General features: G+C 50.8%; 1 protein-coding gene across 1 annotated transcript; it reads left to right on the top strand.

Moving 5' to 3' along the window:
* The first annotated feature begins 304 nt into the window (after nt 1-304).
* On the top strand, nt 305-15,921 carry UHMK1 (U2AF homology motif kinase 1). The gene is made up of 8 exons (XM_075038375.1): nt 305-668; nt 1,815-2,107; nt 4,917-5,108; nt 5,907-6,001; nt 6,926-7,002; nt 10,232-10,330; nt 11,304-11,392; nt 11,883-15,921. Exons 1-8 carry the CDS (start codon nt 383-385, stop codon nt 12,027-12,029), a joined length of 1,278 nt encoding a protein of 425 aa, XP_074894476.1. The 5' UTR covers nt 305-382; the 3' UTR covers nt 12,030-15,921.
* The last annotated feature ends 1,097 nt before the right edge of the window (nt 15,922-17,018 follow it).

The following is a 17,018-nucleotide window of genomic DNA, read 5'->3' as shown; positions in this document are numbered from 1 at the left end:
ACCCGTCGGTGCTGAGGGGACGGGGCCCGGCGGTGCTGAGGGGACGGGACCCGGCGGGGCTGAGGGGACGGGACCCGGCGGGGCTGAGGCGGCGGGATCCGGCCGTGCTGAGGGGGCGGGACCCGTCGGTGCTGAGGGGACGGGGCCCCGCCCACCCCGGGCCCGAGGGGACCGCAGCCCCGCGCGCCGCCCGCCCCGCCGCCGGCTCCGCCCCGCGCCGCGGGAGGGGAGGGGCCGCCGGGCGGTGCCGCCGCCCCGCCCCGTTTCCGGTGTCATGGCGGCCGGAGCGCGGCTGCGGCCGGCGCCGGGGTCGGTGCCGATCGCTCGGTGGCGGCGGGGCAGCGGGAGCGGCGGGGGGGAGATGTGAGGCGGGGACGGCGCCATGTCGGGGTGCGTGTGGGGCGCGGCGCCGCTGCTGGAGGCGCTGGGCCGGCTGTGGGAGGTGCAGGCGCCGCTGGGCAGCGGCTCCTCGGCCTCCGTCTACCGGGTGCGCTGCTGCGGGGACCCGCGGGCCCCCCCCGGCGCCGTCAAGGAGTTCGTGCCGCCCCCGCCGCGGCCTGGCCCCGCGCGCCGCCCCGGCGCCCGCCCGCCCGCCGCCGACTGCGCCGAGTACGGCTTCCGCAAGGAGCGCGCCGCGCTCGAGCAGCTCCGCGGGCACCGCAACATCGGTAACGGCACCCCGGCACCCCCCACCCCGCCTCGTCCTCCAGCCTGGGCACCCCCGTGACCCCCCCCCCGCTCCCCAACCCATCCCCTTCTCGGGGGGCCCCCGCGGACACCCCCTATGCACCCCCCCCCCCAAGACAGTCTCCCTTGGGGCAAACCGGTGTCTCCAGACCACCCCCCCTCCAAGCAGGGGGGGGAACCCCCAACCCCTTTGGGAGTGTGGGTTCCCTCGCCCCCAGACTGACCCCCGCAGGCAGGGCTAGGGACCCCCAGACCAATGTGCCCCTTGGATTGGCACCCCTGGGCGGGCAGGTTTGAGGGCCCCTAGCCTGGACACCCCAAAACAGCGTCCCTGCGGTGGGTGCTTCCTGGTACCCCCTTGGGGCAGGTTCCTGGGTATCCCACCCCTTCCCTGGGCTGGGGGCCTGCAGGTCGTCTCCCCACCCAGGGTGGGCAGGAGCAGGCAGGAGGTGGGCATCGCCCTTTGGGTAGGCAGAGTAAGTCGCCGCAGGCAGGGCACCCCTAAGTCCTCTGTTGGGCAGGGCTGCCCCAGCCGCCCCGGCAAAAGTCCCGCTGTTTACGGGGCAGCAGTGGGGCCGTGTCCGCCTGCCCGGCTCTGGCAGGAGCCCCTGGGCTGCCTGCGTGGGTGGGAATGAGCCTGGAAAGGGAGGAGGCCTGCAAGTCAGAGGCGGCTGCTGGAAGCCCCCAGGTTCTCCCAACACTAATTTTTTTGTCTGTGTGAAGCACTTTTTAATGCTGTAATATGCCTCGACACACACAGGAAAAGATTGGCAGATGTCCCAAAAAAGAGCAGTACTACCTCCATTTTACCCAATGGGACCTGCATATCCGTGTCCCAGAGATTCTCCTCCTGAGCAGGACTGCCCGGCCTAATCACTTTAGCAGAGCCTGGTGGGGTGTTGTGAGACCGGCCTGTCCTCTGAAGCCTGCAGGGGTGGTGTGGCTGGTTTTCCCTTGCTGCTTCCCTCTGAAGTCTGGTTCGCCATCTCTCTGAACATCATGCTCTGTAAAACAGAGGAGCTGCCTCCTGCAGCTTTTGTGGTCTTCTGGGCAGTAGTGGAGAGCGGTGGAAGGTGGTGACCGTGTAATTGCTCGTTACCAATGCCTGTCAATGCGTCTCACTGTAGTGACGCTGTATGGCGTGTTCACCAACCACTACTCTGCGAATGGCCCGTCTCGCTGTCTGCTGCTGGAGCTGCTGGATATCAGCGTGTCCGAGCTGCTGCTGCACTCCAGCAACCAGGGCTGCTCCATGTGGATGATCCAGCACTGCGCCCGAGACGTTCTCGAAGCCCTGGCTTTCCTGCACCACAAAGGCTACGTGCACGCAGACCTCAAGCCGCGCAACATCCTGTGGAGCGCAGAGGAGGAATGCTTTAAGCTCATTGACTTTGGACTTAGCTTCAAAGAGGGGAATCAGGTTTGGAACGTGCTGCTCTTGAAGCAGTTGGCTCTATGTTGAGTTGTGTGGGTCTGTGATGCTTTTGGCTCATGCGTGTAGAAGTCGACGTGACCTGATCAGAGTAGTAGCTGAGCTGGTGCTGAGGGTTTCCTGGAAAAGGCTGAAATGTTGTCTGGCTCTAGAAACAGAAGCTCGTGTTCCTGTTCTCCTTGCATGTCTCTGGTTTCTGTTGATGTCTTAGCCTTTGTGCTACACATGACCACAAATTCCAAAGTTAATAATGCACTGAAAAAAGTGGTGTCTCAGCTTCCTGGGAAATTTGCTAGTTTTCATGTGGTCAGATGAGTGGGAGCACCCAGATCTGTAGAATTTCCTTTTATCATCCCTTATCGTATGTAGTAGTAATCCAGGCTTCACCATCAGCCTCCCCAGTCAGTCGCATTATCTCTGGCAGTGTCCTTAAGCTTGTCTTTACTTTCTTCTTATCTTCAGCAGCTTCCCTTTTTCAGGAAGTCCGGATGTTTTTTTCCCATGTCGTTGTGTTGACAAAAGCCCATAGTCTGGCTGTGGGTAGGCAGTGTCCATTCTTTACTGACACGGACAGATATCTGCCTGTTCTGCTCTGCTTTTCCCATTTGCTGGGCTTTCACTCCCTTGTTCATGCTGTCACTTTTTTGTTTTGGTGATACTGGATTTTGCAAGTTTGTCCTTGCCCTTTTTATTCTTTTCCATGGCCTCTGATGAAAGCAGAGCGCCTCAGGAGGTTCTGCAGTTTTGTTCCATAGAGCTTCCTTTTACCCCTCCCTCTCTCAGTAACTGCCTATGAGGGGTATCAGTAAAGCTTTTTCATCAAGTAGCCTCTTAGCAAATTTGCCTTTAATCACTGGGTGATGGGCAGCAAGTCTAGTAAATGAGGTGTGGTTTTTCTATGCAGACATTGTCCTGGCTTGTCCCTACTCCATGCACTCTACTCATTTATAGTTTTTAAATTCATAAACTTTTTTTACTGGTTTACCTGGTATTGACGGTACAGCCCACTGATCTGTGAATATCGGAGGATTGTGTGGGTGACCTGCCTCTGAATTCTTTGGTACAGGAGCTGTTTTTAATGTTTGTACTTCTTAACTCCTCCATGTTGTTCTTCAGTTCTCCCACGTTCTTGGCTGAACGCTGGTTTATGCTGGTAATCTGTTGCTGTCTATCAGCAAAAAACATTCTCCTGGTGTCCTATGTCCAATACAGGTTTATTTTTTTTTCTTCAGGTCAGTGTTTCGCTGCTTGCTCTGTGAGTTTTCTCGTAATAGTTGATCAGGTGTTTTATTTATTCTGTGGTTCCTTCCAGTCTTTGGGCTGAGTTTCTTTTGCGCATTCTCAGAAATACGCTGGCTATATGGGTGAACCTTCTGACCCTGCTTTGAATGTGCACCGGCTGTCAGCTTCCCCTCACCACCCCTGCCTTGGGCAGCAGCATATGTGCATTATTTCCTTATCTGAGTCAAGAGTACACTACTTTTATTTGTGACAACTCTGCTGAGCTTATCCTTGCATAACTTTCCTTGCCGTTACTGTTTAACAGAGAATGGCTGTACATAGAGCAAGGTCTCAGTGACTTACATCTCTCAAAATGCTTTAGATGGTAGGAGTGAAATTCCATCTTGCAATTTTTGCTGGTGGCATTGACCACGATGTTTTCTTTATCTCTAAATGTTGTTTGGTGGGGCTGCTAAGCTTCTGCTTTTGCCATGCTAGAGGTTCTGCTCTTTGCTGATAGGAGGAGGAACGCTGATAAGCAATTTGTGTATCAATTTTTTTTTTTTTAGTTCATAAAATGCTTTTGAGCTCTGTTGCCTGAAAATGTCTTTTGTGAACTTTATTTTCAGTCAGGGAACCCGATAATTTCGTTTGAAAATATTCTCCTGGTAAAATTTCCCAGTCCTGTGCCTTATCCAGGAAGTAGGCTTGCATATTCTTCTGTCATTCCTTGAGTCGCATCAGTGTGTCTAAAACAAGCCCTCCCATGTTAAAAAGACGCAGCATGCAGTTTGTCTTTGGACACTTACAAGACGTGGCTAGACAAAGCCACAGCTGACTGATTGGGTATTGGCTGTGTGCGGGAGGCTGGACTAAAGACCTTCAGAGCAGCCCCTCCAGCCTGCACTTGTGTGATTCTATAATTTCCTGTTTTCTTTTAAGCAGGCAGTGTGTGGGCATTTTATTTTACTCTGCCAGTCATGGCAGCTGGGCAGGTATTGATTGCTGCAGTGCTTCTGGCTGCAAAAGGGAGAAGGAAGGGGTGTGTGGGAAGTGCCTTTGATAATTCCCTTGTCTGAGCATTAGGTGCCTGCTTCGTTCTTTTGATGTTTTGTTCCAGAGGACATCACTAATGGCAGCTGTTACTGATCCTCACTGTTCAGACTGTGCTCTCATGCAGCTGACATGGGAACATGTTGTGGGTGTTTGACCCTTATCCTGAAACTTATAGTGTCTTCTGCGCTTATGAGGGGTTAATGGGCCAGTCCACAGTGACATCCAGGCTCTTCCTCCCAGCAGTGCTGTCTTTCAGAGAGATCAGATGTTAGTGGGATGCCTGCTGTTTTGCTGGGAGATGTTTTCTCTTCCAGACGGTCTTGGTTTTTTCCTCATCAACACAGCAGTATAGCGAGTTGAACTGCCTGCCTAATGCGACTGGCTGTACAATGCTTTCTGTCAATTTAACAATAGTATTTCGGTGACCCATTTTGAAGGGCCTCTGTGAACGGATTTAAGGGTAGAGTGGAGAACCTCAATCTGGAAAATTAACTTTTTGTGTATGTTTGATCTTCCGTAGGATGTGAAATATATTCAAACAGACGGGTATCGGGCTCCAGAGGCAGAACTGCAGAACTGCCTGGCGCAGGCAGGGCTCCAGAGTGAAACGGAGTGTACCTCTGCTGTGGATCTGTGGAGTCTGGGAATCGTTTTACTGGAAATGTTCTCAGGAATGAAACTGAAACATACAGTACAATCTCAGGAATGGAAGGTAAGCGAGAGCTGCTGCGGGCATTTTTGCTTGCACCAAACGAGTCCTCCTGCTTCTTGTTTGTAACCTGGATTTGTGAGGTAGCATCTGGCAACTAGAGAGTGTTTCCAGGATGTTTCTCTAATCCTATTGCCTTGAGAATTAAGGTTCCAGAGCCTTACATACCCGCCTGCCCTGTGGGACTGGCATATCTGAATGCTGCCTGTGTTCAGGTTACTGAAAGCTGAGGGTTCCAGGAGTCTGTGCTCGGAGCCTGTGTCTTGCCAAGATTTGAGAGTGAGTTGTGCTGGCTGTAGTGTGACACAGAAGGAAGAACGAAATGGATGGCTGATGGCTGCCAGCTAGTTCAGCAGCACAATGACAGAGGAATTATTTGCTGGGTTTAGTCTAATGTTAGCTCTAGTTTGGGGATATTCTTGTAAGTCTATGTGCTGAGAAAACAAGAGGAAGGCTCTGTGTTGTGAGCCTGGAGCCTTACTCTGTCCTCTGTTCTGTATGAAATAATTTTGTTTTGTGTTCCCCTTCCCGGTAAGAGTATCCTTTCAGCATCATAACGACCACAGTAACAGCAAATTTGCCTGCATGTGGAAATTTCCACCTTTCACACAGGCAAATGAGAAAAACTTCATCTGATGCGGGCCTGCTGGTTTAACGTGTGAGGCTGGAGCATTGGGGATCTTTCACAAAATGCCACAGTACCAGAGCCCTCTGCATCTAGGCCAAGAAATGATGGGATATTGTAAGCTTTGTGCTGGTCTTTTTTTTGCTTCCCTAACCACTGTTTCTTTTTCTTTCCAGACAAACAGTTCTGCCATCATTGATCGCATATTTGCCAGTGAAGGGGTGGTCAATTCAGCCATTCCAGCTTATCACCTCAGAGACCTTATCAAAAGGTATCTTGTCATATTTACTAACTGTGGCTTAAAGATGTGCTCTGTAAAGTCTCATGCCTTGTTCTTGGTAACTTACAGTTGACACCTAAGACTTTTTTTTATAGGTTGGTTGGTTGGTTTGTTTAAATCTCCCTGCCACTGTGCTGGTAACAAGTGCAAGCATTAGCAGAGATGCTTCAGCTCCTCTGATTTTGGCACAGTTTGGAGTAAGCACATAAAGAATATCAGTCATGATGTTCACCGTTTGCTGTTTCAGTGCTTTGCACTTCCTGCCAATGAGGTTATATTTGGGGAAAACTGGAGGCTTTGCTGCTTTAGGGGAGTATTGTCAGAAACGAGGGAGGGGGGCAGACAGCGCTGCTTCTCTGCTGCTGTCAAGATTCAAATGCACTTGCACAGCGCTATACTGAGAGGTCTGCCGAGAGGAATTGTTTTTGCTGTCCTGTGATTCTGTGCTGAGGCTACAGAGTGAATGAGGACACAACTTGGCCACTGGTAAAGCTGAGTAGGGGATGTTCTCAGGCAAGCCCTGGGCTATTAGCTGCTTTGAATCCCATTTGTGGAAAGATGTGGGAGCTCCCTGGAGTGCCATCACTTTCATGAGACTGCATGTGTGCCTGAGAGGTGGGCTGAATGGCCTGGGGAGGTGGAGCTGGAACATGTTGGATTCCTTGTGAACTTGTAAGTGAGCAACCTCTATCATTTGGAGAGACATTGAGATGTCTGTACCAAGTACCCAAAATGCTTTTAGGGGATCCTTCTGGTGTGCTTCAGCTGTGAATTGGAAGATGTGCTTATCACTCTTCTCTTTGTACCATAAGCACCTGAAAGATAGGGTATTCCTCTGTACTGGCTTCCAGCCTGAGTTGACTTTGTTGATGCAGAATGTTACATGCAATAGCATAAGGTTGTCTTCTCTTCCAGCATGCTTCATTGTGACCAAGGAAAGCGAGCCTCTGCTGAGAAGGCTTTATGCAGCCCATTCTTCAGCATTCCCTTTGGTAAGCTGTGCGCATCAGCCCTGCTTGCTGCTTTCTCGGCGTGTACTGGAAGCAGCACAGAGTGCAGTTAAATTGTGTTGTTTCTGGTTCTGGCCTTGTTGCTGCTCCTTTGCTCTTTGTGGTTCTCGCCAGCCTTCTGTGGTACCACGGCAGGCAGGTTGGAGCGATGCCTGTGCTCTCAGTGCTGCCCTGCCCCTCTAGCCTTGTGGGCTGTTGCTTTTCCCTGGTTGGACTCCCATTAAATTCTGCCCAGATCAAACTGACCAAGAGTGTATTGGCAGCAGCATTCATCTGAGGGGACAGAAGTAACTGAGGTATTTACCCAATATTGTGACTGTTAAGGTGCTTTTGAAGAGTGCAGTGCTATTTATGGTAAGTGGATGGTTTTTCTTATGCCAAGTGTTTCCCAGTTCAGAAGCCAGGAATGTGAGTGACTAGGGCAGTGGCTGGTGGTAGCATCTGCTGCTGCCGCCTCTGCACAGGTCAAATAGTCCCGGTACGTGTTCTCATGGTGCAAGTCTATTTTTGCAGTGACTGGCCTGTCTCTTCTGGTGCCTGTGTGGCAGGTCAGGGACAGATGTTACTGTTGCTTTCATCTGGCACTTTCTCTTCAATTTAACAAAATGGTGGTGTTTCCCCAGGACCCACCCCATGTGGGTTGCAGGCTGTCAGCAAAAGATGGGCTGAGACTGCCCTGTTTAGGCTGGTATCCCTCCCTGTTTTCTATTCCAAAAGCAACACAGTAGCATTCTCCAGAGCCTGTCTGCTTTCAAGAACACCAGTGAAGAGCTCTGCATTCAGCTTTTCTGCAGCATAAATTAATGCTTCAGGCATCCAGCTTCTGGCTGGGCTAGCGTTTTCCCTTGAATCTTAGCCCTGCTTTTCTTAAGCTGCTTGGTGTACCTTGCAGTGAAGGTTGTTAAGCATTGCCTCTTGAGGTAACATCAAGATACTGGCATTCCTGTGTATTAGGCAAAGGTAACAATCTCGTTCCTGTTTTCAAACTTCTCTTGCATCTCAGAAACTGGGACTGTTGTAATCAAAGCCACCTTCCGTGGTTGAACCTTGCAGCCAGTATTGCTTTAGAGCAGAGGGAGCAGTATATTGGCAGTGCTTTTTGGTCTAGTTTTGAACACACAGGCCTCTAACTGTACCTAGGAAGGTGCTTCTGCGGTTAGTGCTACAAGTTTACATAACAGCTTCAATTTTTCTTAGTTCTCTTTGCTGGTTCTCTTCTTTGCCAAACTTGTACATACACGCTTGTCTGCACAAAGAAGCATTTACTGTTGCTTTCCTAGGAAGTCAGAAAATGATCTGTCATTGCCTTTCACTTGGACACGGTTTTTCTGTTTAGAGCAAAGACAGCTGAGAATGGCTTTCCTTGTCATTTACAGCCAAGTCTTGACTTTCCAGTTCATCAACTTCTTTCCTGAGCTGCTTGCAGGCTCTGTGTTGTCAGTGTGGTTGGTATCACCTGGCACTTTGAAGAGGAGTGGAGGGACTGGGCAGAACGTACCTCCTAGGGCAGAAGGGTATTGCAAGAAATGCATTTGTCAGTTGGTTACAGGAAGACCAGATGACTCTAAGTCTTAGGGGTTGGTTTGTCTCCCTCTGAAAAAAGGCATGTGAAACGAAGGACAGACTTACTTGAATAAAAGGGGCAGCGTATAAGACCGAGGCAACACTTAAATGTTCTTTCAGTCCCCTGTTCATCTAATGTTGTCTCTTGGTTGCTAACAGTCCTGTGGAAGAATGATCCCAGAGGTTTGCTTGGAGCTGGAACATGCCTGGTTATCTGAATGCAGCACCTTTCTTTGAAGGGCTGTCCCTGAGCACTGTCTGGGCATCGTCTAGACTGATAAGGCCTTTCATACTCTAAGCTTTTCATAAGGACTCTTCCATGTCAGGCAGGAGGAGATTTATAGTGTGTGTGCTTGTCTATCATTTCCTCTTGCACTATGAAATCAAGACCTTCTGTCTGCACCTGGTAGAGACGTCAGCTCCCTCATATATGTTGCGTGCTTAGCTTGGAAAAGTAAGTATTTCCAAGGAAGTAATAGCCCGCTACCATTGCAAACATAGTGAGAAGGCTCATACTGGAGAATTGGAGCCATTTCTTCCCTTTTCTCTCCCCTCTCTCACTGTCAAGTGGGAGAACTGTGAGGTACTGCTATTGTGTTTGGCTCCTGTAGCTACCAATACAAATAAAAACACTAACACGCTCCAAATACTGCAGGTTGGGCTCCCAGATCTTAAACTCATGACTGGCCTGCCAGCCCCTTTCAGGAATGTGAAATCAAGCTTTTGTCCGTGGAGAAGTGACACTGTCCCTGCTGCTTTGAGTTTCTAGAGGACTGGGTGTCCTCTTGAACGTGACTCTCAGTTTGGTATTAGTCTGGCCACCTTGGCTGTTTCCTTCTTCCACAGTATCTATGGTACACTGTTGCAGGCCATCGTGGAGCTGCCTTTTTTTCTAGAGCCAAGCACCCCATTTCTGCTCCTGTAAAGTTGTTCACAGGATCGCTGCTCACCCACCTTTTGGCCACCTTCTTGTGGCCATGCCTTATTCTATAGCACTGCATTGTTCAAGTAACTTAATAGTTTTCCCCATTTCTGTTGCAAGATTGTATGATGGTCTTCAAAACAGTGCATTGCAGTTGGATTTTGAAGGGGGGAAGGTTTACATGGTGTTCAGGGAAGAACTGAAAGGTATCTTAGAGAGAGCTGAGGCTGGTACATTAGTATAGCTTAAGAATTGGAGTTACAGAAGCTGACTGGCTTGTTTTCAGCTCGTCTGGTGGCAGTAACAGGAGAGGCAGGTTGCAGGGTAGTTCTTTCATCTTCTCACATCTCCATATATATGGGGCAGTTTGCTCAACTAGCATAGGTCTTGAGGTCACATCAGTTTCTGAATCTGAGCTAAGTAGACAATAATTCTAGTCTTAATTTCTGCTAGCTTTGTAATTTTAAAAGCAATTTCAGGTGCTGGCCTTAGTATAATTGCAGAGTGCACTGAACCCTTTGGAAGAGTGTCTCAGTGCATAGGTGAAGATAAGTTGGAAACAGGGAAAATGCAGGCTGTAAATGCAGGTAATAGTGGAGAGAAGCAAAACTGTACTGCAAAGAGCAGTAAGTGCTTGTGTATGATAGTGCATGTTGAGTCAACTTCCTGTTTTCTTGCTCCTTTGGACTTTGATTTCTTTTCTCTAATTCTGTGGCTATCAAACAGCTCCCCATATCGAAGATTTGGTGATGCTCCCCACGCCTGTGCTGAGGCTGCTAAATGTTCTAAGCGATGCTTCTCTGCAGTGCGAAGAAGAATATGAAGGTTGGTGCAAGCCATGTGATTTCCATATAGCAATGTCATCTTACAGACTGTTTTGTTTGGCTTTGGGGACGCGAGAGCAAGCAGAAGAGCAATTAATAGGCGCAAGAGCAGCAAACAAAGAGCTGCGCAGCTGAGATCTGGTACCAAGTGGGTCAACTGCACCAACAGAGGATAGACTAAAAGATTGAGACACAAAGCAGAGCTTGTAGTGAGTTCTTGAAGGATCCCAGATTTGGAAAAAAAAAGAAAAAGTTTATTTTTATTTTCTTCTTTGGTTAAATGCCCACAGACCTCATAATGTGTTTGTGGCTCTGAGCTTCTGCTGGAGGTGCGCAGGACTCTCGAGCCCAGTAGGAGAGATCCTTAAAAGTTTGCTAATTAACTTATCCAAGATCTCAGCAGAGAACTGAAATATTTCATTGGAGTTCTTAAACTGTAGCAAAAACTATATGTGGTAGGTGGCAAGGCATGCTGGTGGAATTTGCATTTCTGCTTGCTCTCAAATCCACGTGAGTGTCAAAAGTTAGAGAGCTCTAGGGATGAGAATTTAAAAAGCTGGCTTCTGCTCACACAAAGAAGGGTTTGTGGCAGCTACTTTAGTTCCCCTCCTCCAAGCACCATAACAAAAAAAACAAAAAAAAAAAAGGCACTCACAAATCCGAAATGTTTTAGCTGCTGGAAGGCCAGGCTTCGTGTGCAAGGAAAGGCACTGTCCATGTGCTCCAAACCCTGCTGTTGGGGATTCACTGCCTGCAGGTCTGTGTTCCTGAGCCTCTGTTCAGACACTTTATCTTGTTATGTGGCCATTAAAGTGTCAGCTTCTGCCATGGCACTTCTCGATTGTTTATTTTAAATTGAGAGGAAAAGGCTATATGTTGACTTAGTGTTCTTGATGTGGTTATCTGGCCTTCATTTGTTTCTTGGCTCATCCTAGTTTGCAGAGTGAAAGACAACCAGCTCTTTCCTTTCTCAGATATCCTGGAAGACATAAGGGAGGAGTGTCAAAAATACGGACCGGTGGTTTCCTTGCTTATTCCAAAGGAGAATCCTGGTAAAGGCCAAGTAAGTGAATGGAGGGAAGAGGCTGTGTATTCCCACATAAGCTCCATGTGCTGCAGGACTGCTGCTCAGCTCCTGGCAATCTCCTGGCTGATGACTGTACTATAAATAGCTGGTTATCTTGAAGGACAGCACAGGTTCCTTCCTGGTTATGTAAGGTTGCCTAACCTAGGAGGTGCCCAAACAGCTTTAGCAGGGGAGCTGGGATACGGGAGGGAAGGGGAGAAGCCAATGGGAGAGGAAGCATTGAGGATGTAGAGCATCATCATACCTTTCTCCCACCTTACCAAACACTCTCCCCTTAGAAATGAGGAGCAAGAGTTGAAATTTCAGTTCAGAGATACAGCCCTTTCCTTTTTAGCTCCACTGCTCTGAGCCCAACCAAGGATAGAGGGGAAAAATTCATTCAGGAACTGTTTCCCTGGTTGCAGGGGTGAGAGGGGGCAAGTGGCATGCTGCACTGGAAGTCCTATTTCTCCTCTGTCTCTTTCAGGTCTTTGTTGAATATGCAAATGCTGGTGATTCCAAAGCTGCCCAAAAAATGCTGACTGGAAAGATTTTTGATGGCAAGTTTGTTGTGGCTACGTTTTACCCACTGAGTGCCTATAAGAGAGGATATCTGTACCAAAACTTGCTGTAGGCAGTAGCAACAATCAGGAGAGTTGTCTTGTTCCTCTTCCTCACATGTTTTACAGTTGAATGTACAAAAGAGCTTCCTAGCCCTGCTTTTGAGTCATCTGTGAAGGAGAGATGCAAAGGACTTAACTGGGCTTTGAAACCTTTACTGCTGCTTTGTGATGTGCAGAGGAGGCCGGGATGGCTTTCAGCGTGTGCTTGTGTGTGTGTTGTGCTTGCTCGTTTACATTGGGTGTGTGGCTTTGCCCCGGCGGGCACTTGGGTGGCAGGAGCGATGACTGTGGGAGCCTGGGAGGCTGAGCAGATCTTGGCAAGTGTTTTTAAGTCATTTGAAGTGAGACCATTTAAAGTCTTGGCCTTAGCACTTGACTTTGCTCTAGGGAGAGGATTTCTTTGGTGAGCTTTCCTATAACACATGTGCTCTTCTCCAGTGTGGGGGAGGATGAGGAAGGCTTGCCTGCTTTTTGTTGATACCTGTAACAAATAAAGAAGCAGAAGCACCATCCTCTCTAAACCGGACCAGGAGGAGTTTTGAGTCTTCACATCATGTAGAGCAGAGGGAGGCAGTGAAATCAGATCTGCTGAGCCTAAGGTGTTACCCTGTCACCGCTTCGCGACCCGAGAAGAACCGTCCGTCTGGCCTGGCACAGACGGCATGCTGGGCTTAGGCAGCGAGGTGTGGGTGATGCTGCCTGCGGTGAGCTGAACTTGCTTGTATACCTGGGGTGGGCAGGGACTGATGGTGGTTACATGTCGTCAAAGCAGTACCAGCCTCAGTCCCGACACAACCTGTAAGCACTTTGTAGCCTGAGGTGATGTGAAAACCCTGTCATGTGGAGTCATCTTTCTAGCATATACCCTGTGCTGGCACTGATGCTCCCTAGCTCTGATGCCAAATCATCTGTAATACGTAAGCGTCTTTAGGTGATATTTTTGGAAAGGAGTGCTCCAGCACGCTGTATTCTTTGTGTCTCAGCAGGACTCCTGCCCTGTGAGTCTTATAAGAAAGAACAAGTATTTGTCTGTTGTAGGTCCCACGCTTGGCTTTTCTGTGTTGTGCATTTTGGTTTTGCATTAACCCGTTAGACTTGTAGATTAGAAGCACTGACACTTTTGGTCCTTCATAGGTTACACAAAGGGCCTGAGGCTATCTGAGATCCTGTATGGAAAGGGCTCAGTCAGTCATCAGATTTGGCTGGCCAAGAGAAGATCTTTTCCAGGGTCAGGGATAACAGCCACATGCTTTGGGGGGAAAAAAAATACCTGGGCGAGCAGCATCGCTGTTCCCCCCAGAGCATGCTCTCTGGCTCACGTGGCTTCAGTGCACAGGCAGAAGCTCGCTCATGCAGCTGCTGGCATGAGGTAGGCGGTGGCTGTTTCCCAGGGGTGTGCAAACCCATACAGCCAGCGGAGCCTCTCCCTGCAGGGGTGGGCACTTTGCTCCTGGTGAGCACAGCGTGAAACAGCCGTACTGAGAGGGGGACCAGTGTATTCTGGCTTGTGGCCCTGGTACCAGCTTTAGCGAGGAGGAGAACCCTCGTGAATTCTTTTTCCAGCTGAAATACTTGTGGGCAGCTGCCTGAACCATCTCTGACCTTCCCTGGAATAATACCTGAATTACCTTGCAGTTTACTTCTTGCATCTTGCTGATGCTGGACTTGCTGGAATCCTGCACTTAAAAGTTCCTCTTGATTATCGCCCTGTGCGTGCGTGTGCGGTGTGTCAGGAGATCAATGTCTGTAGCATTTCACGAGTCTGCGTTCCTCTCTGTGCTGGTGTAGAGTCCTGTCTGCTGTGGCCCTTCCCAAAATCCCCCTGAAAGGACCAATCTCTTTGAATTTTTCTGTTGCCTTTGAGGTGGTAGGTTTTCCAGGAGGAAAAAAAAAAAATCCCACAATGAGTTTTAAGGTATGATTTGCTGATCAGACTTTTTCTGGGAATGATGCTACTTTGGTGTATATAGCTGTAAAGCAGATTTGCATAGATGGGGTGTGTGATTCATTGCTTTTAATTTAACTGTCTTGCAGTGAAGCACCTTTAGTGTCTGGGAGGAATTGGATGATTAACTGGGTGAGGGGTTTTCCTATGTGAAGACCAGTGTTTAAAGTACTCTAAGTATTGGTAGGTACTGACTGAAGTCCTCAGCTCCGGGTTGTTGCTGTTCCTGGTGGACTGAGCCAGGCGTGAGAGTACTTTTGCCCAGAAATTCACGTGTTGAATGCCGTCATGTCAGCAGCATTAAGCTGGCTCTGTGTGTGTGCTTGTCAGCTGGCACCCGAGAGCCCTTGCCCTGCTGAGTGCCAGCCTGTGTGGGGACATAGGGAGCTCCCCGGGGTGTGGGGTGTGAGGTCTGTCACCTATAGCAGTATCGGGACAGGGAGATGCCAGGGTGCAGGTGCAGAACTTAAATGCATTTAAGTTCTCACATGCATTTGTCTAGGACTGTGAGCTGCTCTGTCATCTTTCAAGCATATCTCTATTTCAGTCAGAATTATGCTTTGGATTTGCAACTAAAGATAAAGAGTGGTGCCAGGATAAATCTTTAGAGAGGAGCTACAACCTGTTCCTGCAGCATAGTAGAGCTGTACCACCAGAGTTTGGCTGGGGTTTTTTTGTTCAGCTGCTTTAATAGGAGCTAAATAAATCTTCAGGATGCAAACTCCTGCTACCAGATTTTCTCTCCAGATGCTCATTGACCAGGCTGGAGCACTGAGCTGGGCAAAAATCCCAAAGCTGCTTTTTTTTATTTTCCTCCTGGCAAGAGTTGAAGATGCTGATCTCTGTCCTGTCACTGGATCCAGCCCCTTACTTCCCTTTGCAGGCTGTGGGGTACAGGGAGGTTTAGAAGATCCTCTGAGCAGAAGCATTTTATCATTATCCCTCACCCTCTGCCTTCAAAGCCTTTTTCTATCAAGCTAAGCTCACTCTGGTGTCTCAGTGATCTATTGGTGGCTTGGCATAAGTTTCAGAGCTGCTAAAATCTGTGAATTTCTTAACTCTAGATTGTATCTGAAGTGTGCATGGTGATTGAATCCAAGGCATCTGTCCTGGTGTGTGCCTGGATGGGCCTGGCTTTCCTCATCTCCAAATTACTGCCTGCTTGAGTTACAGAAGTGTTGAGGTTTCCCACTCAGATGCTCGCTGGGTTTCTTGGTCTGTGCTGCTGACACAGCTCCCTCCCGATAGCCTTCAGTGTAGCACCGACCTACATAGTCCTAGCTAGGAGACAGCTAGATGTGAAAACCCACCGGCTGTCTTTGAGGGAGAGATCTGCTTTGGGGGGAAAGGGATGAAAGACGAAGCCTCTGGAGACAGCCAGGGAAGGCTGGCACTGCTCCAGCGGGGTGCCAGGGCAGGCACCTGTCCCTTCTCCCCAGGAGGAGGCTGTCCAAAGGGCTGCGTCCCCTTGGAGCGTGTGTGTGAACAGGAAAGACGCTGACGCTCCGCTGTTCCTTGGTGGTGTTTGGGTTTTGTAGCTGCTCTGACACACAATGTCACTGCCAATCGAAGAATAGCTGTCCTTCCTCTGCCACCAATGTCTGTGTGGGAGCAATGAGGGAGAGAGGAAGTTCTTTGCACTTCCAGCTGTTTATTATATGCAAGGAGGGTAACTGGTTTTTAAATCACTGGCCGAAGCACAAGTCAGCTCCGATCTTAGATGTATTCCTAATTTTATTCCCACTGGTCTCCAGCCTCCTAACAACATAGCCTGAGCACTGTGTTGCACCCGGGTTGTCTTTCCAGAGCGTTCCGTACGCTTCCTCCCGCTGCGCTGGATCCTGTAACCACGTGCCTCCCGTCGGGTTAGATGTCAAACGTTGTATCCCGTCACGCACCGTTGCTGAGCAGATGTGTGCTTGATACAGATGATTAATAAATGATGCTTCAAGTACGAAGCAGTTGTCCAGCATGATTTTCTTGTGAGACCGCTGGTGAAATGCCACGTAGCTGAGCAACTTCTTTGTCACCCTACGCCGGGGTGTCCATCCTGGGGGGGACACAGGGCTGTGACCCAGCCACAGCGGTGCTGGCACCCACAGCCGTGGGGGCTCGGTCGCCCCACACACCAGCGTGGCTGAAAATCCCGGTGGGAGCACTGGGAAGACCTTCGCTCGGCCAGAGCCTGCTGTGTCCCCTCCTGCGGCAGCACCCCTTACTCATGCCACGCACGGGCGTTTTCCATGTTCCTTCTGATGTAACGGTTTCCGAAGTGACGTCATCCGGAGGGAAAAATCTCTTCAGCTGACGCGGGCCGCTCCCCTGGGAGATGCTGCGAGTTGCACAACGTTCTGCAGGCGTTGGCGGTGCGCGGCTCCGGAGCCGGGAGGGGATGCGAGGGCTGAGGACCAGATTTTTGGCTGCAGCCCGCGCGGGTGTTGCCACACGCTCCCCTAATGACGAGGCCTGGGATTTGGGCAGCGGGCTCCGGGGCACGGCCGGCTGAGGGGGCTGAGCTCTGGGGGGTCCTCCTCCGCAGGGAGCTCGCCTGCCCTTTTTGGGGTGGGTTTTGGGTGGGTTTGGGTTTTTTTTTTTCCCTGCGCGCCTCTCCCCTCTTGCTGCGGGGGGGGGCACCGCTGCCCCACGTCCCTGCCCGGGGGCTCCCCGGAAGGCCCACCCTTCCCCTGCCCGGTTCACGAGTGGGCCGGAAGGGGTGAGGCTCTTACGGGAGAACCGGCTCTCCGCCCCGCCCGGAGGGGACCGGGACCGGGACCGGGGCGGAGGCCGCCCCGCCGCCGCTGAGGGACGGCGACCGGTTCCCGCCTCTCCCGCTGACGGGGCCGCGCGCTGACGTGGCGGGCGTTGCCATGGCAGTGGCCGGCGCGCGCGCCCCCCTCCCCCCTCCGCCGCCGCAACGGCCGCTCCCATTGGCGGCGCCGCGGGTGGTGGGGAGGGGGGGTGGGCGGGCTGCCACGCGCCCCTTCAGCGCCCATTGGGCGGGCGGCGGGCACCACGTGGCGCGGGGCGCAGCCGCCGCGGTGACGCCGCGCCTCGC

Source organism: Buteo buteo, chromosome 10 (genome assembly GCF_964188355.1).
Source record: "Buteo buteo chromosome 10, bButBut1.hap1.1, whole genome shotgun sequence".
Lineage (NCBI taxonomy): Eukaryota > Metazoa > Chordata > Aves > Accipitriformes > Accipitridae > Buteo > Buteo buteo.
The sequence above is the reverse complement of the archived record's forward strand: the minus strand, read 5'-3'. Positions and strand labels throughout refer to the sequence as shown.

Excerpts from the sequence above, each read along its gene's own strand:
- UHMK1 (XM_075038375.1), top strand. The coding sequence starts at position 383 with ATGTCGGGGTGCGTGTGGGGCGCGGCGCCGCTGCTGGAGGCGCTGGGC. Across the intron at positions 669-1,814 it reads CCGCGGGCACCGCAACATCG|TGACGCTGTATGGCGTGTTC; the intron begins GTAACGGCACCC and ends GTCTCACTGTAG. Across the intron at positions 10,331-11,303 it reads GTGCGAAGAAGAATATGAAG|ATATCCTGGAAGACATAAGG; the intron begins GTTGGTGCAAGC and ends TTCCTTTCTCAG.